Genomic DNA, 25,166 nt, shown 5'->3' on the forward strand with positions numbered 1-25,166 from the left:
CGTACAGCTCGTGACACGTCCCCGAACAGAAATAACGAGGCCGAGAAATCATTAGGGCTTTCTAAGGGTTTATTGGGACCCAGGGTCCCCCCCGGATGCCAGGGTGTCCCCCCCCCCGGGACACCTGGGTCCCTCCCCCACATCGCCTCCCACCCCCACGCTGAGACCGTACAGCTCGTGACACGTCCCTGAATAGAAATAACGAGGCCGAGACGTCGTTAGGGTTTTCTGGGGGTTTATTGGGACCCGGGGTCCCCCCTCCGGACACCTGGGTCCTCGGGGGGGCCGGGGGGGTCCAGGGCCTCCAGCGCTTGGGCCAGGCGGGCAAGCTCGGAGCGGAGAATGGCGACCTGGAGAAAAAAAAAAAAAAAGGGGGGGGGAAGCATTAACGAGGACAAGCGCTAACGAAGAGCCCGCAGGGAGGGGGTGCCCCTCCCCCAGCGCTAGCGGGGAGCAACACTAATAAAGCCCCCCCCCCCCCCCCAAATGAGGTTAATGAGACACTCCCCATCCCTCTGGAGTTATTGGGTGGCCCAATGCTCGTTAGTGTAACGAAGGTGCGGTACCTGCTGTTGGGTGCCGGGGTGGGGGGGGCTCTCCCCGGCCCCCTGGGTCCCCCCGAGGGTCTCGAGGCGACGCTGGAGGCCGCGGCTGCGGGCACGGAGCTGGGCCTGGGCGGCCGCCGGCTCCACCAGCCCCTGGGGGGGGGGGGGGGGGGGCAGGAGGGAAGGGGGAGATCCCCCACTATCCCACAATGCCTTGGGGACCCCCCCCTGCTATCCCATAACGCCCTGGGGTTGCCTTAGGTCCTCCCAATGCTTCCCAAACTCCCAGCGGCTCCCAGGGTTTCTCCCATCATGTTCTCCGACATCCCACAATGCCCTGGGAACCCCCAGCATCCCACAATGCCCCTGGGGGCCCCACCAGGTCCCCCAACATCTCACAATGCCCTGGGCTCCCCCAGCATCCCACAATGCCCCTGGGGGCCCCCCCAGCATCCCACAATGCCCTTGGGGCCCCCCCCAGCATCCCACAGTGCCCCTGGGTCCCTCTCCAAGTCCCCCAGAATCCCACAATGCCCCTGGGGGCCCCCCCAGCATCCCACAATGCCCTTGGGGCCCCCCCCAGCATCCCACAATGCCCCTGGGTCCCTCTCCAAGTCCCCCAGCATCCCACAATGCCCTTGGGGCCCCCCCCCAGCATCCCACAATGCCCCTGGGCTCCCCTCCAAGTCCCCCAGCATCCCACAATGCCCCTGGGGGCCCCCCCAGCATCCCACAATGCCCTTGGGGCCCCCCCCAGCATCCCACAATGCCCCTGGGCTCCCCTCCAAGTCCCCCAGCATCCCACAATGCCCTGGGGTTCCCCCAGCATCCCACAATGCCCTTGGGGGCCCCCCCCAGCATCCCACAATGCCCTTGGGGGCCCCCTCCAAGTCCCCCAGCATCCCACAATGCCCTTGGAGAGGGACCCAGGGGCATTGTGGGATGCTGGGGGGGGCCCCCAAGTCCCCCAGCATCCCACAATGCCCTTGGGGGCCCCCCCAGCATCCCACAATGCCCCTGGGTCCCTCTCCAAGTCCCCCAGCATCCCACAATGCCCCTGGCCCCCCCCACTCACCCGCAGGCAGAGGTAGATGTGGGTGTCGGGGCCCGCGGGGGCCCCCACCCAGCCGGGGCCCAGCTCTGGCTCCGCCCCCTGGGGGAGGAGCTGCAGAGGCCCCGCCTGCGCCAGGGCCTGGAGGGCGGGGCCCAGCGCTGCCAACGAATCCCGCGCCTCCGCCGCGCACCGCACCGCCACTGCGCAGAGCATGCTGGGATAGCCCCGCCTCCAAGCATGGCCACCCACGCCCCTCCAACATGGCCGACCCCACCTGGGGCATGGGGGGGGTGAATGGCCACCCCCGTGCCCCCAGAGCATGCTGGGATTGCCAGGCCTCCAGCCCTGGACCCCATGGTGGGATGGACAACATGGCCGCCTCCAATGGGAGACGCCATTTTGGGGTATGATGAGAGCCAGGTGCATGATGGGACATGTAGTCCTCCGTGGCAGCCATCTTAGCCCTACCTGGCTGCCCCACAGCATGCTGGAACATGTAGTCGTTCTCCCCGCCCCCGCACAGCTCTGTCGGCCATCTTGGGTGCCCCAGGGCATGCTGGGACATGTAGAACCTCTGCAGCCCCAGCAGCCATCTTAGGTGCCCCAGGGCATGTTGGGATTGCTAGGCCTCCAGCCCTGCACCCCATGGCGGGATGGGCAACATGGCTGCCTTCAATGGGAGCCGCCATTTTGGAGTATGGGGAGGAGCCAGGTGCATGATGGGACATGTAGTCCTCTGTGGCAGCCATCTTAGCCCCACCTGGCTGCCCCACAGCATGCTGGGATATGTGGTCCTCCACAGCCCTGTCAGCCATCTTGTACACCCCCAGGGCGCACACAGGGACACAAAGTCCCCCTCAACCCTGGCGGTCATCTTGGGCCCCCAGTGATTCCCACCCACACGCTGGCAGCCATCTTGGGTGCCCCAAGGCATGTTGGGATACGGTAGTTTCCCCCCCCCGCCCCCGTACCCTGTCGGCCATCTTGTCCCCCCCCCACCGCACTCACCGGGGGGCCGGGCAGCACCCAGGCGGAAAACGTCCCGCAGGGCTCGCGCCGTCCTCACCACCTCCTGCATGGCCGCCACCTCGGCCTCCACCTTGGGGCAGCGCCAATGAGCCTAGAAGGGGGGGGGATGACGACACAGAGAGACAAAAGGGTGTCAGGGGGGTGAAACCCTCCCCGGGGACCCCCCCAAGGGCGACGGCACCCACCAGGCGGGCGGCGTCGGGGAAGGGGGCGAGGCAGAGGGTGGGAGGCGCGGGGGGAGCGCGGGGCAGGCGCTGCCAGAGCTCCTCGCCGAGGAAGGGGGCGAAAGGGGCGAGGAGGCGCAGCCCCAGCTCGGCACAGCTCAGCAGGGTCCGGCGCGTCTCGGCGGCGGTTGCCGGATCCCGTAGAGTCGGTTTGGCCGTCTCCTGCGGACGGACAGACGGACGGTGGGGTTAGAAGGGGGGGGGGAGCGGTCAAGGAGACAACGTGGGTTGGGTTGGATGGACAGACAAGACGCGGTTGACCAAAGCAAGGGGGCTGGGGTAGTGTTGGAGGAGATGCGGGAGGTGGGGTGGGATGGACAGATGGACATAGTCGACGAAGGTCGACACCCAAGGGGACGCACCCAGAGGTACAGACAGACGGACGTGGTCAACCAAGGTAAAGGTCAGGCTCAACATTCAACAGGTGAGGTGGAACAGGTGGACGGATGCCCTCAAGAGTGGACTAAGCTCAACACTCAAGGAGATCTGATGGATTGGGGTGGACAGACAGATGGACACCACCAACCACGTCAAGATGGGTTGGGTTTAATGGTCAAGGAGCTACAACAGGTGAGGTGTGACAGACAGACGGATGCACTTAACAGGGTGAGGCTGGGCTAAGGTCAACGCTCCAGGAGACCCAGTGGATTGGGGTGGACAGACAAATGAAAACCATCAACTGTAGGTTGGGTTCAACGTTCAGGGAGCTACAACACGTTGGGTGGGACAGATGGATGGACGCACTCAAGAGAGCGGATTAAGATCAGCGCTCAAGGACCTGATGGATTAGAGTGGATGGAGAGATGGACACCACCAACCACGTCAAGATGGGTTGGGTTCAACAATCAAGGAGCTACAACAAGCGAAGCGGGACAGACAGTCAGACGCGCTCTGGAGAGCGGACTAAGGTCAACACCTCAGGAGACCTGATGGATTGGGGTGCATGGACCGACAGACACTGTCAACCATGGACTGGGTTCAACGTTCAGGGAGCTACAACAGGTGGGGTGGGACAGATGGACAGACCCACTCAATGCGACGCTACTGGGTTTAACACCCAGGGGAGATGCGAGGACCCGGGCAGGACAGACAGACAGGACCACGCAGGACAGATGGACGGGGCCACCCACCAGGTAGACGTCGCAGAAGCTACGCAGCCAGAAGTGATGGACGGCAGCGATGGCACCGTGGACCTCCAGGGCCTCCATCCGCCGCTCGCACTCAGCCACCGCCTGCACCAGCCGGCTCAGCACCCACCGGTCCATGGGGTGCTGTGGCACCGTCTGCCGAAGAAGAGGAGCAAAAACGGTGATGGGTGGGGGGGTCCCAGGGTGGTGGACCCCAACCCTGATCTCCACCAACCCACCCTGGTACCTCCTCGGGGGGTTGGGGGACAAAGTCGGGCCCCAGGGCAGCGAGGACAAACTTGACGGCGTTCCAGATCTTGTTGCAGAAGTGACGGTAGCTCAGGGCCGTGCCCACGTCCAGGCGGATATCGTCACCTACAGGGTGGAGGGGTTGGGGACACGGAGGTGGGTCCCCAGGGCGGGGACAGGGCCACCCTAGGGTGGGGATGGGGTCCTGGCATTCCTTCGACCCCTTACCATGGACGTTGTGGGAGCACAGGGCCATGCGGAGGGCATCAGTGCCGCATTCGGGGATGCCGTGGGGGAACTGGCGCCTCTGGGAAGGGACAGGGAGAGGTTAGGGGGGGACAGAGACAGGTTTTGGGGGGACAGAGATGGGGACAGGTCCCACCTGGCCCTCTGTGGCCACTGTGAGCTCGTGGGGGTCCAGGAGCCTGTGGTGGAGCCTCTCCTGCAGCTCCTGCAAAACAAGAAACCCTACAATAAACAAAGGTGCCGCGGTGGCTGTGTTGTCACAGGTCTGTCACCACAGTGACAGACCCCCCTCTCTTGGGGTCTCTGGGAGCTGGGGGGTTTGTTATTGTAGGGTCTCCAAGAAGGGTAAAGCAACGGGGTGTATTTTTGTAGGACCTCCAGAACGAGGTTTGTTATTGTTGGGTTTTTGGGACAAAAAAACAATAAATCCGTTATTGCTAAGTTTTCAAGGTGAGAGTTTGTTATCGTAGAATCTCCTGAAAAAAGATCTGTTATTATAGGATCTTTGACAAACGCATTTATTGTCATGGGCTTCCCAAAAAGCACGTTTGTTATTGTAGGGTCTCCAGAACGACTTGTTTGGGGTGACCTTGCGTTGGGGGGTATTTGTTCTTGTAGGATCTACAGTACCTGGAGGGAGGCACCGGCAATGATGTCGCAGGGGTCAATGACGTTGCCCAGGGATTTGCTCATCTTGCGCCCGTGGGTATCGCGCACCAGCGAGTGCAGAAGGACCTGGAGGGGGACACAGACAGCGCTGGGAGACACCAAAGGGGACACGGGACCTCCAAGAGGGGACAGGGGACCCCTGGGAGCCTCAAGAAAGTACCAGACACCCCAGAAAGAAGGAATAAGGGTCCTTGGGGACACAGAGAAGCCCCAAGGGGGATAAGGGCCCCTGAAAAGGAACATGACACCCAGGAGAAAAGAAGGGACTCTTGGGGACACCGGGGACATCAGGGAGCCCTGAAGGAGAACGGGGATCCCCAGGGAACCCCGAGAAGGAACAAGACACCCTGGGGAGAGAGAAAAGGGATCCCTGGGGACACTAAGGAGCTCCAAAGGGGGACAGGAACCACCCGGAGACCTTGGGGACAGGGGACCCCTGGGAGTCTCAGGAAAGAACTAGACACCCTAAAGGGTGGGAGTAAGGGTCTTTGGGGACACAGGGAACACTAAGGAGCCCCAAGACAGGATGAGAACGCCTGAGAAGGAACATGACACCCAGGAGAAAGAGAAAAAGGGACACTTGGTGACACAAGGAAGCCCCAAAGGGGGATAGGGGCCCCCAAGAAACCCTAAAAAGGAACATGACACCAAGGAGAAAGAGAAGAAGGGACCACTGGGGACCTCCAGGGGACACACACAGGGACACTGGGGAGCTCTGAGAGGCAACAAGGGACCAGAAGGAATCCCAAGAACAAACAAGACACGAGAGGGAAGAAATTAAGGGATGCCGGGGACACAGGGGACTCATGGGGAACCCAAGGGGACAGAGGGGACTCGTGGGGACATTGGGGGGGACCTCGGTGGTACCTGGGAGAAGGGCAGGCGCCCGGTGAGCTGCTGGCCCAGCATGACCATACGTGCCACCCAGAAGAAAAGGAGATCGCTTCCCGTCTCCAGCAAGTTTGTGGGGTAGAAACGCTGCAGGTCGGGGGTCTGGGGACAGAGGCGGGGGGTGGACACCGGGTTGGGGACACTGTCCCATGTCTCCTCTGAGCCCCTTGTGTCTCCCCAAACTCACCTCTTCGGGCCAGCCCAGTGCGGCGAAGGGAAAGAGCGCAGAAGAAAACCACGTATCCAGGACGTCGGGGTCTGCAAGGGCATGGGGGGGGCCGGGGGGGACCCCAAAAGGCCTCAGAGCTTCGTGGGGGGTGACAGAGGGGTGGCAAGAGGGTGCTGGAGCTGGGTGGGAGGGTGGCCTGGGGTGCTTGGGGGGGCCAGGGCAGAATTTTAGGGGTGGTAAAGGTGGGCAGGGGGCTGCCAGAGGGTGTGGTGCCATCTGGGGGCTGATGGGGAGATGCTGGGGGGGAGTTTGAGGTGCTGGGGGTGGGACTGGGGTGCTGGAGAACAACTTTAGGGTGCTGGAGAAGACTAGAAAGTGCTGGGAGGGGGATGGATTTAGAGGTGCCAGGGCAAGGCTGGGGGTGCTGGGCAAGTCCTAAGAGAGTTTTAGGGTGCAAGAGAAAGATTTGAGAAAGCAGAGAGACTTTTTAAGGCAATGGAAAGGATTTTGGGGGAACGGAGGATTGTTTGAGGGTGCACAGGGGAACATGGGGATGCCAGGAGGATTTTGGGGTGCCCCCCACCCCCCTCACCTTGCTGGAGCTGGAGCTCTTCGGGGGGGCAGCGGAGGGTGCGGGCAGCAGAATCACGCGCCTCGGCCTCGCTGCGCCCCACTACCCAGAGTCCTTCGGGGTGCTCGGGGGGGGACCCCGCCGAGGGAACCCCCACCCGGTACGCCGGCACCCGGTGTCCCCACCACAGCTGGCGTGAGAGGCACCAGTCCCTGGGTGGGGGTGGGTGATATCAGTGGGGGGCAGATACCTGGGTCCCCCCACCCCAGACGCCGGGGTCCCCTCCTCTCACCCAATGTTGTCCATCCACGTCTTCCAGTTCTTCTCATGAAATCTGGGCACGAGTTGGAGACGCCCCGATGTCACCGCCTGGGAGAGGAAGGTCACGGACCCAGGTGTCTGGGGGTGTGCGTGTCCCCCTCCCCACCCCCCGCCAATGTCCCCGTGTCCCTGTCACCTCTCGGGCACGCTCTGCCATCTCTCGGCACCGCAGGAACCACTGGCTCTTCAGCAGGTACTCGATGACGTCCCCCGAGCGGCTGCGGGGACGTTGAGGTCACTTCAGTCCCTCGGGACGTGTCCCCGCCGGGGCGAGGACACGTGTCCCGAGAGTGTGACATGGAGGGGACGGGATGGGGACAGCGGTACCTGCACATGGGCAGTGTCATGGCGTGGTCCTGGGTGCCGCGGTACAGCCCTCGCTCGGCAAGTGCGGCCACCACCTTCTCCCGTGCCACGAAGCGATGGATGCCCTGGGGACACAGGGACACGGTTGGGGACAGAGGGGACATTGGGAGGCAATATGGGACAGAGCTGGGAATAGTGGCAAAAGAGGGGACAAAGCTGGGGATTGGGGGCAAAGTTGAGGACATGGGGATGGAGGGGACACGGAAGACAAAGCTGGGGACACGGGGAAGTGACAGGGTACACAGCTGGGGACGCAGAGGTGGAGAGGACACGGGAGCGGCTAGGGACAGGAGACGCAGATGGGGACACGTGGACAAGGAGAGCACTGGGAAGTGACAGCGGACACAGCTCGGGACAGAGAAGACGCAGAGAACAGAAGGGACACAGGGAAGTGACAAAGCACCCAGCTGGGGACACGGTGATGGGGGGACACAGGGAAGTGACGGGGACAGAGACACACAGGACGAGTGGGGACACAGGGATGGAGGGGACACAGGGAAGCAGCTGGGGATGGGGGACACGGCTGGGGATGTAACTTGGGGACCTGGGCTGGGACGTGCTTGGGGACAGGGGACACGATCTGGGGGGCACGAGGACAGAAAGGACGCCGGGAATGGCAGTACCTGGAGCCACCCCCCACCTGGGGGACACATGGTGCCATCGTCCCCGATGACGGAGAGCAGGGGCAGCCCGTGGGCCCGGGCCAGCACCAGGTCAGGGGAGCTGTGCCCCGGCGTCACCTTCACCGCCCCTGCAGGGACCAGGGACGCGCTGTCACCCCCTGTCAACCCCCCAGCCACCCTCACCCCCTCCCACTGCCACCTACTGCCACCCTGCCACTGCCACCAGTGCCACCCCACGTCCCCAGCACCAGGACGCGTGTGTGTGTCCCCAAACCAATAACCCCCCCGAAAAGGAACCAATTACTTCCCCAAACCAGGACCCCCCACGCCCAGACCAGTCCCTGTCCTTTCCATACTGGTGCCTGTTCCTCACCCCACACCCATCCCAGTCCCCTTAGTGGTCCCAATACCCTGCCCCCCCCGCCTACTACAGGTCCCAGTCCTGTCCCTATACTGGTGCCAGTCCCGTCCCTATACTGGTCCCACTCCCGTCCCTATACTGGTCCCACTCCCGTCCCTATACTGGTCCCACTCCCGTCCCTATACTGGTCCCAGTACCGGTGCCACGGGCAGGCTCCACCGTGGGGTCGGTGACGACGGGCAGGAGCTGCCCCGTGAAAGGGTGCCGGAGGTGGCGGCCATGGAGGTGCTGGGGAAGGGGCGGGGTCACTACAGGCCCCGCCTCTGCAGGCACAAGCCCTGCCCCTCCCCAACCAGGCCCCACCCACCATGCGCTGTCCCTTTAAGAAGACCCGAGTCCCACCCCTCCAGGGGAGGCTCCACCCCCTTACGGGTGGAGCTAGCCCCTGACAGCCTCCAGAGAAAGGCCCCGCCCCAGTTCTCCAAGCCCCGCCCCATGCATTGGCCCCACCCCCAGACTCCTTTAAGCCAGCAAAGCTCCGCCCCAAGGAGGCCCCAAGCCCCACCTCCTTCCCTTATATGGACACACCCACCCAGAAAAGGGGAGGAGATAAAGTACAACCTCAACAGCCAATCTGTGCAAAGCAACCCCTGCTGCTGAAGCCCCACCCCTTTGCCTACAAACCCCACCCCTCCCCAGAAGCCACGCCCCTCACCTACAAACCCCACCCCTCCCCAGAAGCCACGCCCCTCACCTACAAACCCCACCCCTCCCCAGAAGCCACGCCCCTCACCTACAAACCCCACCCCTCCCCAGAAGCCACGCCCCTCACCTACAAACCCCACCCCTCCCCAGAAGCCACGCCCCTCACCTACAAACCCCACCCCTCCCCAGAAGCCACGCCCCTCACCTACAAACCCCACCCCTCCCCAGAAGCCACGCCCCTCACCTACAAACCCCACCCTCCCCAGAAGCCATGCCCCTGCAAACCCCACCCCTTCCCAGAAGCCACACCCCTCACCTACAAACCCCACCCCTTTCCAGAAGCTCCACCCCTCACCTACAAACCCCGCCCCTCCCCCGAAGCCACACCCCCTCACCTACAAACCCCACCCCTCCCCCGAAGCCACACCCCTCACCTACAAACCCCACCCCTCCCTGTAAACCTTACCCCTCTTCCAGTAGCCCTGCCCTTTGGCCCTTCAGGCCCCACCCCCAGGTGAAGCCCCGCCCCACGAAGCCCCGCCCCACGAAGCCCCGCCCCACGAAGCCCCGCCCCACGAAGCCCCGCCCCCCTCACCATATACCGGGGGTCGTCGGGGTGCACGGCCACGGCCACGTCCCCCAGCATCGTCTCCGGGCGCGTCGTGGCCACCGGCAGCTCCAGCCCTGGACACGCATCAGGGAGGCGACACGTCGGGGACGCTCGGGGACACGCACACGCGTGTCAGAGCGCGTGGGGAGCGCGCGGAGGACACCCGGGGCCCCCGCGCGAAGGTGGGAACGGGAGGGGACGCGGGGACACCGGAGGCCGGACGGGCGTCCCACGAGGCGCTCACCGTCCCCACCCTCCACGGGGTAAGCGAAGGTGACGAGGACGCCGAAGGTGATGGGTTGGGGACAGCCGGGGACGCGCAGCGCCGTGGGACCCGTCAGGGCGCGGGGCTCCACCTGCCGAGACACCGGGTACCGGTGTAGGGGGGGGGGGTGTGAGGTCAGCACGCCTCGGGGACAATTTGGGGACAATCTGGGGACACGCTCACCTCCACGTCGGCCAGGGCGGAGCGCAGGGCGCAGGACCAAGTGACGAGACGTCGGTCGCGGTGGATCAACCCGGCCTCGTGCAGCCGCACGAAAGCTTCCACCACCGCCCGCGAGAAACCCTGCGGGGACACAGTTGGGGACACTTGGGGACCTTGAGGGGACACACACACGACACTCTTGGGGATCTCGGGGCAGGGGGACGACACACCAGGCATCCAGGCTTACCGGGTCCATGGTGAAGGCGCAGCGGCTCCAGTCCAGCGACGCACCCAGCGCCCGCAGTTGCCGCAGGATCTCGTCACCGTGCCTGGAGAGGGAGGGGGACACGTCTTTGGGGTGTCACCTTGTCCCATCTGTCCCCTCACCCCCACCCCGTGTCCCCGTTGTCACCCTCACCGTTGTTTCCAGGCCCAAACCTCCTCCAGGAACTCGGAGCGGGTCAAATCCTGACGGCGTAAACCCCGCTGCTGCCACAGCCAACGCTCCACCACGGCCTGGGGACACACGGGGGGGGCATTGGGGACATGTCGGGGGGGGGGGGTGTTGGGGACATGGGGGGGGGCTGTTGGGGACACGGGTCTCACCTGGGTGGCGATGCCGGCGTGGTCTGTGCCCGGTACCCAAAGCACGCTCCAGCCCTGCATCCGCCGCCTGGCACAGCGCCGTCGGCACCCGCACCAGGGTGGGATCTTCTGAGCACCCCCCAGCCCCCCCCCAGCACCCATGGGTGACACACCCCCCCCCCCCAAATCCCCAAGGCACCCAGGGGCGCCTCCACCCCTTGCAGAGCCTCCACCAGCCCCAAATCTGTCCTTGAGGGCCCAAATAACCCCCAACCCCCAAAATACCCCGCCAAGAGCCTCAATCTGCCCCCCCAGCCCCAAATAACCCCTCAGACCCCCCCAAATACCCCCAGGGGGACCCAATCTGCCCCCCCACACCCCAATAGCCCCCCAAGACCCCCCCACAAAGCACCCAATATGCCCCCTCCCCAAACGCCCCAAACAGCCCCCCCCCAGCCCCAAATGCCCCAATCGCCCCCCCCAGCCCCAAATGCCCCCCCCAAGCTCCCCCCCACCCCCCAATACCCCACTCTGCCCCCCCCCAGCCCCACTGACCAGCGCACGAGAGCGTCCTGGAGGGCGACGGTGAGCGCGTGGCCCAGGTGCAGGGAACCGGTGACATTTGGGGGGGGCAGCACCAAGCTGAGGACTCGGTCCCCCCCCGGTACCTGGAGTAGCGGAGGGTGGGAACATGGGCTGAGACTGGACACAACTCGGCACAGGAGTGAGCCAAGACCGGGCACCGCTCAGCGCAGGACTGGGCTGAGACCAGGCACCACTCAGCACAGGGATGGTTTATCAACCTCTCTCTGGGTGTATTTGTGTGTCTGTCCCCCCCGCGAGGTGTTTTCTTCCCCCCCCAAGGGAGTATTTCACCCCTCCCACAGGTGTTTTCTGTCCCCCAAGAGAATATTTGACCCCCCCGAGGTATTTCCTGCCCCCCAAGAGAGTACTTGACCCCCCCATAGGTGTTTCCCGCCCCCCAAGGGAATATTTGACACCCCCCCCCCGGTGTTTTCTGTCTCCCAAGGGAGTATTTGATCCCTCCATGGGAGTTTTCTGCCCCCCAAGAGAATATTTGACCCCCCACGGGTGTTCTCTGCCCCACAAGGGAATATTTGACACCCCCCTGGTGTTTTTTGCCCCCCAAGGGAGTATTTAGCCTCCCCACGGGAGTTTTCTGCCCCCCTTGGGTGTATTTGACCCCCCCCCCGGATGTTTTTGACCCCACTCACCGAGGCCGGGGGGGTGAAGAGGCCCTGCCGCTCCCACCAGCTGTACCAGGCCGCCTCCACGTAGCGGGGGCTGTAGGCGGGGGGCAACGCCACCCCCGTGGCTGCGTCCCCAAAGTGTCACCGGGTGTCACCACCACAGCCCCCCCCCCCCCAGTATCCCCCCCGTTGTCCCCTCTCGTACCCTTCTTGCCGTCGGGGTCCAGGGGGTGCTGATATTCCACGACGGCTTTTGGGGTCCAGCCCTTGGGGGGGGCTGTCGGCACCTGTGGGGGAGCGCAAAACCAGTATGAACCGGTACAGACCAGTGTAGACCAATACAAACCAATAAATACCAGTGCTCTCCCCCCAAAACCCTCCGGCTCTCCCCAGGTGCTCCCAGTGTCTCCCAGCCCCCTCTCCCAGCCCTCCCAGCCACCTCCAGTGTCCCCCAACCCCTTCTCCCAGCCCCCCCAGCCTCTCTCCCAGTTCCCCCAGCCCCCCAATCCCATCTTCCAGCCCCTCCCAGCTGTCCCCAGTGTTCCCCAACACCTTCTCCCAGCCCCCCCAGTTGCCCCCAGTCTCTCTCCCAGTTCCCCCAGCCCCCCCAGTTGCTCCCAGTGTCCCCCAATCCCATCTCCCAAGTCCCCCAGCCCCTCCCAGTTGTTCCCAGTGTCCCCCCAGCTGCCCCCAGTGTCCCCCAACCCCTTCTCCCAGCCCCCCCAGCCTCTCTCCCAGTTCCCCCAGCCCCCCAATCCCATCTTCCAGCCCCTCCCAGCTGCCCCCAGTGTCCCCCAACACCTTCTCCCAGCCCCCCCAGTTGCTCCCAGTGTCCCCCAATCCCATCTCCCAAGTCCCCCAGCCCCCCCAGTTGCTCCCAGTGTCCCCCAATCCCATCTCCCAAGTCCCCCAGCCCCCCCAGTTGCTCCCAATATCCCCCAATCCCACCTCCCAAGTCCCCCAGCCCCTCCCAGTTGTTCCCAGTGTCCCCCCAGCTGTCCCCAGTGTCCCCCAACACCTTCTCCCAGCCCCCCCAGTTGCCCCCAGTCTCTCTCCCAGTTCCCCCAGCCCCCCCAGTTGCTCCCAATATCCCCCAATCCCATCTCCCAGTTCCCCCAGCCCCCCCAGTTGCTCCCAGTGTCCCCCAATCCCATCTCCCAAGTCCCCCAGCCCCCCCAGTTGCTCCCAGTGTCCCCCAATCCCATCTCCCAAGTCCCCCAGCCCCCCCAGTTGCTCCCAATATCCCCCAATCCCACCTCCCAAGTCCCCCAGCCCCTCCCAGTTGTTCCCAGTGTCCCCCCAGCTGCCCCCAGTGTCCCCCAACCCCTTCTCCCAGCCCCCCCAACCCCCTCTCCCAGTCCCCCCCCAGCAGCTCCCAGTACCTGGGGCCCTGCCCCCCCCAGGGCCGCTCTCTCCCGCCGCTGCCGCTGCCGTTTCTCCTTGTGCTCCCGGGCGCGGAGCCGGGCCCGCTCGGGGGGGTCCCACGGTGGGGCCGCGGGGGGAAGGGGGGACCCGGGGGGGACCCCACTGCAGCGGGCCCGGCCCCCCACGGGTGACCCCAGGGCGCGGGGGGCGGCGGTCAGGACCCGGGCCAGCGCGGGGGCCGCCATGAGGGGCTGCGGGGGCAACGGGACCCCCTTCACGTGACTGACCGACCCTCTTCACGTGACCGACACCACCCCCCCTCACGTGACTGATTCCCCTTCAATGGACCCGGGTACCCGAGGCGGGCGCTCACCTTGGCGCGCAGGGGCGATGAGGGGGCGTGGCCTTAACGCGGAGGGGGGCGTGGCCAGCAGCGCCCCCCACGTGGCCCGGCGCGGAGCAGGGCGGGAAAAAGGGGGCGGGGCCGCGCCATCAGTTGGGGCGTGCGGTGAGTCCTGGGGGGGGCAATGGGGCGGATTTGGGGGGGGGACACACAGAGATTTGGGGTGATGGAGGGGGGATTGGGGCAGATCGGGGGCCGGGGGAGGGCTAAGAGGGGCTGGGGAGGAATTGGGGGGCTAAGAGGGGCTGGGGGGGCAACGGGGGGCAGCAGGGACTGGGGGGGGCAATGGGGCAAGAGGGGCTGGGGGGGCGATGGGGGGACATTGGGGGACAAGAGGGACTGGGGGGGCTAAGGGACTGGGGGGGCGATGGAGGGCAGCAGGGACTGGGGGGCAATAGGGGTATCAGGGTACAAGAGGGACTGGGGGGGCAGTGGGGGGGCTAAGAGGGGCTGGGGGGGTAATGGGGGGCAGCAGGGACTGGGGGGGGCAATGGGGCAAGAGGGGCTGGGGGGGCGATGGGGGGACATTGGGGGACAAGAGGGACTGGGGGGGCTAAGGGACTGGGGGGGCAATGGAGGGCAGCAGGGACTGGGGGGCAATAGGGGTATCAGGGTACAAGAGGGACTGGGGGGGCAGTGGGGGGGCTAAGAGGGGCTGGGGGGGTAATGGAGGGCAGCAGGGACTGGGGGGGGCAATGGGGCAAGAGGGGCTGGGGGGGCAATGAGGAGACATTGGGGGACAAGAGAGACTGGGGGGGCTAAGAGGGACTGGAGGCGCAATGGGGGGCAGCAGGGACTGGGGGGGCAATAAGGGGGCATCGGGGTACAAGAGGGACTGGGGGGGCAACGGGGGGCAGCAGACACTGGGGGGGCAATAAGGAGACATTGGGGGACAAGAGGGACTGGAGGGGGCTAAAGGACTGGGGGGGCGATGGAGGGCAGCAGGGACTGGGGGGCAATAGGGGTATCAGGGTACAAGAGGGACTGGGGGGGCAGTGGGGGGCAGCAGGGACTGGGGGGGGGGCAATGGGAGGGGAGTGGGGGTGTCAGTCACACGGTGACACCCTGTGTGTCCCCCCGGGGCCACCTGGTGACACCCCCACCCATCCCTGTGTCCCTGTACCCCCTCCCCAGTGACACACCATCCTGGGGGGGGGGGACGACACCTCACCCCACCGTGCTGCCCTCCCACCCCTGCAGCTGTGATTGACAGGGCGACCCGGGGTGATTGACAGGTGACCTGGCGTGATTGACAGGGCGACTGACGGGGTGACAGGGGGGGTGCGGATGGAGACCGCCCCCCCCCCCCCCCCGCCTGCACCGGGGGCAGCTACAGTGCAAGAACCTGCACGAATTCCTGCGGGGGTTGAGCGCCCCCATCCTCGACCGCCTCTATGGACACCCCGCCACCTGCCTGGCCGTTTTCCGGTGAGCCCCCCCCAAACCTCAGACACCCCCCCAGGGGCACCCTGACCCCCCCCCCCCAGGACACCCACGTACCTTACACCCCACTGGAGCACCCCGATGTCCCCTGGGGCAGGTGGGGACACCCATGGGTACTCTCCCTCCTCCTCCCAGTGGCCATGGGGGGGTTTGGGGTGCCCCCCCCCCGTGGCTCAGGGCACCCCCCCCGTGTTGTCCCCCCCCCACCCCAGGGAGCTGCCGGGGTTGGCGCAGGCGGGGGTGATGCGGATGCTGTTCCTGGAGCAGCCCCTGCCCCAGGCTGCCGTCACCCTCTGGGTGAAGAAGGAGCACAGCAAGTGGGTGCTGGGGGGGGGGGGGGAACCCTTGGGGGGCTGGGGGGGTCCCTAAGGGTGCTGGGGTGGGTCTGGGAGTGGGGGGGGGGGCCCTGGGGAACAGCTGGAGGTGCTCGGGGCAGGGGCTCTAGGGGTGCTGGGGGAGCTCTGGGGGGCCCTGAGGGTGTTGGGGGGGGCCTGGAGTGCTGGGGGGGGGGGCTAGGGGGTCCCTAAGGATTCTGGGGTGGGTCTGGGAGTGCTGGCGGGGGTCCTGGGGAACGCCTGGAGGTGCTGGAGGGGGGGCTCTGGGGGTGCTGGGGGAGCCCTGGAGGTCCTTGAGGGGGTGCTGGGGGGGGCCCTGGGGGAGCTGGGGGGGGGTCTAGGTGGGACCTGGGCGTGCTGGGGGATCCTTGAGGGTGTTGGGGGGGGGGCCCTGGGGGTCCTGGCAGAGTGATAGGGGGTCGCAGGGGGTGATGGGGATGTCCCTGGGGGTCCCTGAGGGTGCTGGGGGGTCCATGAGGGTGCTGGGGGGGGCCCTGGGGGTATTGGGAGACCCTGGGGGGGGGGGGAATCTCTGGGGATCCCAGTGATTGTGGGAGGGTCCTTGGGGACCCTCTTGGGTTTTGGGGGGGGGACCACAGGAATCCCATGGGGTGCAGGGGAGTCCTCGGGGGTCCTGGTGGGTGGGTGGGGGGGTTCCGGGGTTGGGGGGGGTGCCCAGGGTGGTCGTGGGCTGGATGGGAGCACCCACGGTGGGGGGGGGCAGGGAGCAGGCGGAGAGCCAAGAGGTGCTGCTGGCGCTGCGGCTGTGGCACCCCCACACCCTGCCGGGGGGGCTGCCGGGGGTGGCCCTGCACCCCAATTTCCGTCAGAACCTGCGGGTGGCCCTGCTGGGGGGGTGAGTGATGGGGGGGACACACAGGGTGTCATGGGGGGACAGAGGGGTAAGGGGGGGGGGGAAACGGCGACAAATGGGGGGGACATAGGGTAAGGGGGGGACATGGGGACAAATGAGGGGGACATGGGGTAAAGGGGGGCCGTGGGGACAAATGGGGGGGACGTGGGGTAAAGGGGGGCCATGGGGGGGATAATAGGGGGGTGGGGGTTATATGGGGTGCGAGGGGGGGTCATGGGTGGTGATGGGAGGGTGGGGGTGGAATGGGGTGATCCGGCGTAACGTGGGGGTGGAATGGGGGTACAGGGGGTGATGGGGGGGTGGGAGGGGGTAACGGGGGGGTCACAGGGGTGTGGGAGGGGGGTAATTTGGGGTGATGTGGTGTAATGGGGGGTACCTGGGGGTCACAGGGTGTAGTGGGGGGTAACTTGGGGCGACTGGGGAATAATGGGGGGCACAGGGAACCCAGTGTAGCAAGGAATGTGAGGGATAAAGGGGATACTGGGACAGGTACTGAGATTTGGGGGTACTGGGGGGATATTGGGGGGCTTCTAGATCCCCGGGGGGGGGGGGATTTTCAAGTTAAAGGGCCGGTGCGCAGGGGCAAAGCCTGGTCGGATGACACGAGCCAGCTGGGGCCGGACAAGCACGCCCGCGACGTGCCGGCGCTGGACAAGTACGCCGAGGAGCGCTGGGAGGTGAGCCTTGGGGTGGGGGGGGGGGGGTGGGGGGGTGGTTTGGGGAGGGTCTGGGGGGACCTTGATAGCCAAGGGGGTCCTGGGAACCCAGGTATGTGGGTACCCCCCGATTTTAGGTGATTTTGCACTTTATGGTGGGGTCTCCCAGCGCGGCTGTGAGTCAGGATTTGGCCCAGCTTCTTATTCAAGCTGGGCTTATGAAAAGGTGAGGGGGGGGTTCGGGGGGTTTGGGGGAGCCCAGGGGGGAAATTTCGGGGGCCCAGGGGGGAAATTCAGGGGAGCAGGGGAGGATTTTAGGTGCCGGGGGGGGGGGGTCTCAGGGTTGACAGCCTGGGGAAGGAGGGAGGGGGGGATTTGGGGGGGTCCCCAGGGGCTGTAGAAGGGGATTTTGGGGGGTCCTGGAGGGCTCAGGGGTCCCAGGGAAGGGTTGGGGGGAGTCCGGGGGGTGATTAATGGGGTTCAGGGGGGTATGAGGAGGTGCGGGGGGGTGACTGGGGGGGTTGTGGGGTAGGGGAGTCCCAGGGAGGGATTTTTGGGGGTCCACAGAGGAGGGGAAGGACTTGGGGGTATCGGGGTCCCAAGGGAGGGGTTTGGGGTGATCTTTGGGGGGGGCCCCAGGAGGGATTTGGGGGTCCGTGGCAGGGTCAGATCCCTGCGGAGGGAAGCGACTCAGGGCAGGGGCACGTGGCTGGTTTTGGGGTATCCCCCCCGGTTTGGGGGGACCCTTTCTGGTTTTTGGGGGGACCCCCCCATGGTGTGGGGGTGCACTGACGGGGGCCCCGCAGCGAGGGGGGAGAAGCGCCGTGTATCACCTCGGCCGGGTTCCAGTTCCTCCTCCTCGACACCCCAGCCCAGCTCTGGTATTTCGTCCTCCAATATCTACGGGGGGCAGAGGTGAGATAAGGGGGGGGTTCCCCCAAAACCAGGGGATCCCCTAAAACTGTGACCCCCCTTAAACCATCCCCCAGTGCCCCCCCCAACCCTCTGCCCTCCTTCTTCCCCCCCCAGGCACGGGGTATGGATCTGGTGGAGATTCTCTCCTTCCTCTTCCAGCTCAGTTTTTCCACCCTCGGCAAGGTGGGGACACGGCGGGGGGGGGACCCAGGCGTCAGGGTGGGCCCCCCCACCCACCCCAGGGGGGCTGTGGGACACGGTGGGGGACCCAGGCAGCTGGGAATGTGACCCCCCCCCCACTGCCGTGACCCCACTGGATTGCTCTCTGGAGGGTTGGGGGGGTTACTGGGGGGGTTACTGGGGTAACTGGGAGCGGCTGTGCCCAGGATTGGTCCATAGAGAACTGGGATAACTGGGCGTTACTGGGAGAAGGTGGGAATAACTGGGAGCGCCCGTCCACAGGTTTACTCTGTGGAGGGCTGGGGTAACGGGATTATTTGGGGTAACGGGGAGCGCATGTCCGCAGGATTACTCCCTGGAGGACTGGGGTAACTGGGGATTGGTAGGAGTAACTGGGTGTAACTGGGAGCACCTGCTTCCAGGATTGCTCTGTGGAGGGCTGGGAGTAACGGGGTTACTGGGAATAACTGTGGGTTAGTGGGAGTAACTGGGAGTACCTGTTCTCAGCATTATTCCGTGGAGAGCTGGGGCAACTGGGGGTTGGTTGGAGTAACTGTGGGTTATTGGCAATAACTGGGGGTAACTGGGAGCATCTCTCTGCAGGATTACTCTGCGGAGGGTTGGGGTAACTGAGGGTTGGTTGGAGTAACTGTGGGTTACTGGGAATAACTGGGGGTAACTGGGAGCATCTATCCGCAGGATTACTCTGTGGAGGGTTGGGGTAACTGGGGGTTGGTTGGAGTAACTGTGGGTTATTGGGAATAACTGGGGGTAACTGGGAGCATCTCTCCGCAGGATTACTCTGTGGAGGGTTGGGGTAACTGGGGGTTGGTTGGAGTAACTGTGGGTTACTGGGAGTAACTGGGAACACCCATTCCCAGGATGAGTCTGCAGAGGTCTGGGGTAACGGGGGGTTACTGGGAGTAACTGGGAGCCCCTGTCCCCAGGATTACTCCGTGGAGGGCATGAGTGAGTCCCTGCTCACCTTCCTGCAGCACCTGCGCGAGTTCGGGCTGGTCTTCCAGAGAAAGGTGACCCGGGGTGGGGGGGACATGGGGTGACACGGCGGGGGGGACAGACAACAGGGTAACGTGGGGAGGGGGACATGGCGGGGAGCGCAAGGGACGCGCGGGGAGGGGGATGGGGCACTGGGAGGTGACAGGACCCCCCTCAGGGGTTGGGGATTGTCCCCGTCCCCACAGCCGTGTCCTTGAGTCCACGTCCCTCGTCCCTGTCACCTCCTCGTCCCCATCCTGACCCTGTCCCCCTCTCTGTGTGTGTGTGTCGTCCCCCCCCCCAACACCAGCGCAAGTCCCGCCGCTTCTACCCCACGCGCCTGGCCATCGCGCTGGCCTCGGGGACATCGGGGGCCCCCCCCGAACCCGACGCTCACGGCTTCGTCCTCGTCGAGACCAACTACCGCATCTACGCCTACACAGGTAGGACCCCTGTCCCCTCCCCTGTCCCTGGGCGGGGGGGGGTGACACAGAGGACCCAGAAGTCCAGGTGCCCCCCCCGCCGTGTCCCTTGCCCGCCTGTCGCTTGTCTCGTTCTGTCCCCCACATCCCTTCGTGTCCCTCATCCTTCATCTCTGCTTCCGCTGACCCCCATGTCGCCTTGTCCCCCCCTTGCCCTGGGTCCTGTCCCCATGTCCCCTATTGTCCCCCTGTGCGTTTGTCGTGTGTGTCCCGTCCCCCCCCCCCAAGACTCGGAGCTGCAGATCGCCCTCATCGCCCTTTTCTCCGAGCTCCTCTATCGTTTCCCCAACCTGGTGGTGGCCCAGGTGACGAGGGACAGCGTGCAGGCGGCCATCGCCAACGGCATCACCGCCGACCAGGTGGGGACGCGGCGGCGGGGTTGGGGGGGGGGGACGACATGGGGACGTGCTGGAGGGGGCTGGGGGGTACCAGGGTGCCTCCCAGGGGGGTGTTGAGGTGCTCTTGGGGGGGTTGGGGTAGCTCAAAGAGGGATATGGGGGTGCCTCTGGGGGTATTAGGGTCCCCCAGGGGATATTGGGGTCCCCCCCAGCAGGTATTTGGGACATTGGGGTGTCTCACAGAGGGATATCGGGGTGCCCTGGGGGAACTGGGGTCATCCAGGAGGTGTTGGGGGCATTGGGGTGTCTCACAGAGGGATATCGGGGTGCTCTTGAGGGTGTTGGGGTACCCATGGGGGTATTAGGGTGCCTCACAGCGGTATCGGGGTCCCCCGGGGGGTGCTGGGGGTATTGAGGTGCCTGACAGGAGGGTATTGGGGTGCCCCTGGGGGTATTTGGGACACTGGGATGTCTCACAGAGGGATATTGGGGTGCCCTTGAGCGTGTTGGGGTACCCATGGGGGTGCTGGGGATATGGGGGTGCCCCTGGGGGTATTTGGGACATTGGGGTGTCTCACAGAGGGATATCGGGGTGCCCTGGGGTAACTGGGGTCATGCAGGAGGTGTTGGGGGCATTGGGGTGTCTCACAGAAGGATATTGGGGTACTCTTGAGGGTGTTGGGGTACCCATGGGGGTATTAGGGTGCCTCACAGTGGTATTGGGGTCCCCCGGGGGGTGCTGGGGGTATTGAGGTGCCTGACAGGAGGGTATTGGGGTGCCCCTGGGGGTATTTGGGACATTGGGATGTCTCACAGAGGGATATTTGGGTGCTCTTGAGGGTGCTGGGGTCCCCCAGGAGGTGTTGGGGGCATTGGCGTGTCTCACAGAAGGATATCGGGGTGCTCTTGAGGGTGTTGGGGTACCCATGGGGGTATTAGGGTGCCTCACAGCGGTATTGGGGTCCCCTGGGGGGTGCTGGGGGTATTGAGGTGCCTGACAGGAGGGTATTGGGGTGCCCCTGGGGGTATTTGGGACATTGGGGTACGTCACAGGGGGATATTGGGGTGCCTTGGGAGAACTGGGGTCACCCAGGAGGTGTTGGGGGCATTGGCTTGTCTCACAGAAGGATATTGGGGTGCTCTTGAGCGTGTTGGGGTACCCATGGGGCTGCTGGGGATATTGGGGTGCCCCTGGGGGTATTTGGGACATTGGGGTACATCACAGAGGGACATTGGGGTGCCCTGGGGGAACTGGGGTCATCCAGGAGGTGTTGGGGGCATTGGGGTGTCTCACAGAGGGATATCGGGGTGCTCTTGAGGGTGTTGGGGTACCCATGGGGGTATTAGGGTGCCTCACAGCGGTATTGGGGTCCCCCGGGGGGTGCTGGGGGTATTGAGGTGCCTGACAGGAGGGTATTGGGGTGCCCCTGGGGGTATTTGGGACACTGGGATGTCTCACAGAGGGATATTGGGGTGCCCTTGAGCGTGTTGGGGTACCCATGGGGGTGCTGGGGATATTGGGGTGCCCCTGGGGGTATTTGGGACATTGGGGTGTCTCACAGAGGGATATCGGGGTGCCCTGGGGTAACTGGGGTCATGCAGGAGGTGTTGGGGGCATTGGGGTGTCTCACAGAGGGATATTGGGGTACTCTTGAGGGTGTTGGGGTACCCATGGGGGTATTAGGGTGCCTCACAGCGGTATTGGGGTCCCCCGGGGGGTGCTGGGGGTATTGAGGTGCCTGACAGGAGGGTATTGGGGTGCCCCTGGGGGTATTTGGGACATTGGGGTACGTCACAGGGGGATATTGGGGTGCCTTGGGAGAACTGGGGTCACCCAGGAGGTGTTGGGGGCATTGGCTTGTCTCACAGAAGGATATTGGGGTGCTCTTGAGCGTGTTGGGGTACCCATGGGGCTGCTGGGGATATTGGGGTGCCCCCGGGGGTATTTGGGACATTGGGGTACATCACAGAGGGACATTGGGGTGCCCTGGGGGAACTGGGGTCATCCAGGAGGTGTTGGGGGCATTGGGGTGTCTCACAGAGGGATATCGGGGTGCTCTTGAGGGTGTTGGGGTACCCATGGGGGTATTAGGGTGCCTCACAGCGGTATTGGGGTCCCCCGGGGGGTGCTGGGGGTATTGAGGTGCCTGACAGGAGGGTATTGGGGTGCCCCTGGGGGTATTTGGGACATTGGGGTACGTCACAGAGGGATATTGGGGTGCCCTTGAGTGTGTTGGGGTACCCGTGCGGGTATTAGGGCACCTCACAGCTGTATTGGGGTCCCCCAAGAAATATTGGGGTGCCCCCCACTAACGTTTCCCCCTCCCCAGATCATCCATTTCCTCCGCACCCGGGCGCACCCCGTCATGGCCAAGCAGGTGGGTGCCGGGTCCGTGGGTCCGTGGGTGGGGGGGTCGGCCTCAGATGCCTGGGGGTCCCCCCTGGGTGGGGTGGGGGGGTCCCCAGACACCTGGCTCCACGCTCCCCTTGCACCCCCAGACCCCGGTGCTGCCTCCCACCATCACCGACCAGATCCGCCTGTGGGAGCTGGAGCGGGACCGGCTGCGCTTCTCCGAGGGTGAGGATTGGGGGGGGGGGACACCTGGGTGTCCCCTGGGGTCACCTCAGTGTCCTCACGGTGGGGGGGGGGGGGGGATGTGACATTTCTGGGGGAGCCCCCCCCGTGGGAACTGGCATCCTTAGGGTGTCCCCAATATTGGGGATGTGGCAGCCCTGGCATAGCTTGGGGAGGGGGGGGGACACCTACGGGGAGGTGGCAGCTTCAGGGGTCCCAAAGCTGTCCGTGATGTCCCCGAGGGGAGGTGACAGCCCCTGAGGGGGTCCCGAGGGGTGGTGGCATCCCCAAAAAGAAGGTGACCCCCCCCCCAAGGGACCCCTGGAAGGTGCCGGCTCCTGTCGAGCGGCTGGCGGGTCCCCAGCGGGAGGTGACGATCCCAGTGGGAATGTCCCCAGCCGAAACCAACACCCTCCTCTTCTCCCCCCCGCCCCCCTCGCTTCCAGGGGTGCTGTACAACCAGTTCCTGTCGCAGGTGGATTTCGAGGTGCTGCGGGACCACGCGCGGGCACTGGGAGTACTGGTTTTCGAAAATCCCGGGAGGCGGTTGATGGTGGTGACCCCCGGCGGGCACCCCGACGTCAAACGCTTCTGGAAAAGGCAGAAACACAGCGCTTGATGTTGGCGATCGATCTCGGGGGGGGGGGGACCCCTGTCCCCCATCAGCCCCCCCCCCCCCCCAACCCGGGCAGGCACGGGAGGGCAGTTGGTTCTTGGGGTCCCCCGATTCCGGGGTGATGGGGCACCCCCCCCCCCCGGTGCCTTCATCCCTGGGGGCCCCCCAAGCCCGTGGTTTTGGGGTACCCCCGTCCCTCGGGGCTCCGGCACCCCGGTTCCAGACACCCTAATTCCTTAGGACTCAGGCACCCCGATTCCTTGGGGTCTGGGCACCCCGATGCTAAGCACCCTAATCCTAGGCACCCCAAATTTTAGGGGCCCCAGCACGCTGATCCCAAGTACCCCGATCGCTTGGGGTCCAGGCAGCCCAGTCCCAGGAACCCTAATCCCGGGGGGGCCCAGGCACCCCGATCTCAGCACCCTGATCGCTCGGGACCCCAATCCCATGGGGTTCTGGCATCCTAATCCCGAGCACCCCAATCTCTCAGGGTCCAGGCACCCCAATCCCTTAGGACATGGGCACCCTGATCCTAAGAACCCCAATCTTTTGGGGTCCAGGTACCCCAATCCCTGGCACCCTGATCCATTGGGGTCCCAGCACCCTGATCCTGAGCACCCCCACCTCTTGCGGCTGGGGCACCCTGGATCCTGGGCAAGCTAATCCCTTCGGACCCAGGCACCCCAATTCCTTAGAACCCGGGCACCCCGATCCCAAGAACCCCAATCTTTTGGGGCCCTAGCACCCTGATCCTGAGCACCCTTGGGGTCCAGGCACCCCAATCCCTCAGGGTCTGGGCATCCCAATCCCAGGCAGCCTAATCCCTCGGGACTCGGGCACCCCAGTTTTGGGCACCCTGATCCCTTGGGGCTCCAGCACACTGATCCCGAGCACCCCAATCTCTCAGGGTCTGGGCACCCCGATCTCTTGGGACCCCGATCCCTTGGGGTCTGGGCACCCCAATGCCAAGGACCCCAATCCCAGACACCCCAATCCCTTGGAACCCTGATCCCTTGGGATCTGGGCACCCCAGTCCCTTGGGACCCCGATCCCTTGGGGTCTGGGCACCCCAATCCCTTAGGATTTGAGCACCCCAGTCCTTTGGGGTCCTGGCACCCTGATCCCTTGGGATCCTGGCACCCCAATTCCTTCGGAACCAGGCACCCCAAACTGGGGAGGCATTTCCGAGGGGGGAGGGAGGTGGTGAGGAAAAAAAGGGATTTCAGGGGAAAAAAAGGGGTTTGAGGAAAAAAAAGCAGATTTGGTGAAAATCAGGCTTCCCTGAGGAGGAAAAAATCCTGTTTTTTCTGGTGTTTGGGTTTGGCTTGGGGTTTTTTCCCCAAAAGGAAAATGTATTCTATGGGAAAAAGGTGGTTGGTTTTTTGGTTTTTTTAAAGAGTGGCATTTTGTGAGAATTATTTTTTTATAATAAAAACAGGGTTTTGAGAAAAAAGTCGCTTTTGAGAACAAGTCGAGGTTCTCAGAGAGAAAAGCGGGTTCTTGGGAGCGGATAAAGTGGGGATTTATTGAGGGGGGAAAAAATGGGGTTGTTCTGAGGGGAGGAAAATGCAAATTTATGAGAGGTAGAGTTGGGGGAAGAGTGGATTTTTGAGGGAAAAAACCAAGTTTTGAGAAAAAATAGTGATGTTTTCCGCAAGGAGAACCCGCAGAGGTTTGGGGGGGGGGAATACTTAGCTTTTTGGGGGGATAAATGAACGGATTTGGGGAAAATAATGATTTTTAAAGGCAAAATGGGTTTTGCAGTGGTGTAAGTGGTGATTTTTGGTTGGTGACGAAAACCAGGTGTTTTTTTTGGGGGGGAAAAGCGGGATTTGACATTGGATTTGAGGGAAAAGAGGATTTCCAAGTGCATTGACTGGGGAGGGAGTTTTGGTGATTTAATGAAAAATGGGGCTTAATTAAAGGGGGCGGAGTCTCGGGCGGGCGGGGCGCTGTGGGAGGTGCTGGTACAGGTTCAGGGGAGTTACTGGGACCAGTATAGGAC

The 25,166-nt window shown here is 64.4% G+C and overlaps 2 protein-coding genes across 3 annotated transcripts; one reads left to right on the top strand and one right to left on the bottom strand.

The window, feature by feature from the left end:
* Positions 1–172: 172 nt before the first annotated feature.
* On the bottom strand, positions 173–18,014 carry VARS2 (valyl-tRNA synthetase 2, mitochondrial). 2 transcript variants are annotated; one of them, XM_075019052.1, is made up of 29 exons: positions 17,893–18,014; positions 13,366–13,599; positions 12,189–12,270; positions 12,008–12,108; positions 11,328–11,440; positions 10,794–10,860; positions 10,606–10,703; positions 10,435–10,516; positions 10,209–10,328; positions 10,005–10,116; positions 9,746–9,834; positions 8,643–8,733; positions 8,085–8,212; positions 7,423–7,526; positions 7,232–7,313; positions 7,067–7,143; positions 6,796–6,986; positions 6,222–6,292; positions 6,011–6,136; positions 5,105–5,209; positions 4,611–4,679; positions 4,457–4,535; positions 4,227–4,354; positions 3,983–4,135; positions 2,814–3,014; positions 2,608–2,719; positions 1,621–1,799; positions 567–698; positions 173–350 (listed from the first exon to the last, which is right to left on the bottom strand). In XM_075019052.1, exons 2-29 carry the CDS (start codon positions 13,591–13,593, stop codon positions 237–239), a joined length of 3,234 nt encoding a protein of 1,077 aa, XP_074875153.1. In that variant the 5' UTR covers positions 13,594–13,599; positions 17,893–18,014; the 3' UTR covers positions 173–236. The 2 variants fall into 2 exon arrangements, with proteins under 2 accessions (XP_074875153.1, XP_074875152.1); XM_075019051.1 differs by lacking the exon at positions 17,893–18,014 and adding an exon at positions 13,722–13,842 and having other exon boundaries at positions 174–350.
* On the top strand, positions 13,765–24,614 carry GTF2H4 (general transcription factor IIH subunit 4). Its single transcript, XM_075019188.1, has 14 exons — positions 13,765–13,856; positions 14,987–15,179; positions 15,407–15,511; positions 16,254–16,385; positions 16,984–17,080; positions 17,197–17,285; positions 17,866–17,974; positions 18,089–18,157; positions 19,102–19,185; positions 19,461–19,593; positions 19,861–19,991; positions 22,301–22,348; positions 22,470–22,548; positions 22,992–24,614. The coding sequence occupies exons 3-14, from the start codon at positions 15,438–15,440 to the stop codon at positions 23,162–23,164; spliced, it is 1,218 nt and encodes a 405-aa protein (XP_074875289.1). The 5' UTR covers positions 13,765–13,856; positions 14,987–15,179; positions 15,407–15,437; the 3' UTR covers positions 23,165–24,614.
* Positions 24,615–25,166: the final 552 nt, after the last annotated feature.

Source organism: Buteo buteo, chromosome 32 (assembly GCF_964188355.1).
Source record: "Buteo buteo chromosome 32, bButBut1.hap1.1, whole genome shotgun sequence".
NCBI lineage: Eukaryota > Metazoa > Chordata > Aves > Accipitriformes > Accipitridae > Buteo > Buteo buteo.

Coding starts and splice junctions, on each gene's coding strand:
- VARS2 (XM_075019052.1), bottom strand. CDS start 13,593: ATGGCGGCCCCCGCGCTGGCCCGGGTCCTGACCGCCGCCCCCCGCGCC. Junction 8,734..9,745: donor CCGACGACCCCCGGTATATG/GTGAGGGGGGCG, acceptor CCCCTTCCCCAG/CACCTCCATGGCCGCCACCT. Junction 4,136..4,226: donor TCCCCCAACCCCCCGAGGAG/GTACCAGGGTGG, acceptor CTTCTTCGGCAG/ACGGTGCCACAGCACCCCAT.
- GTF2H4 (XM_075019188.1), top strand. CDS start 15,438: ATGCGGATGCTGTTCCTGGAGCAGCCCCTGCCCCAGGCTGCCGTCACC. Junction 15,512..16,253: donor GTGAAGAAGGAGCACAGCAA/GTGGGTGCTGGG, acceptor GGGGGGGGGCAG/GGAGCAGGCGGAGAGCCAAG. Junction 19,992..22,300: donor ACGGCATCACCGCCGACCAG/GTGGGGACGCGG, acceptor CCCCCTCCCCAG/ATCATCCATTTCCTCCGCAC.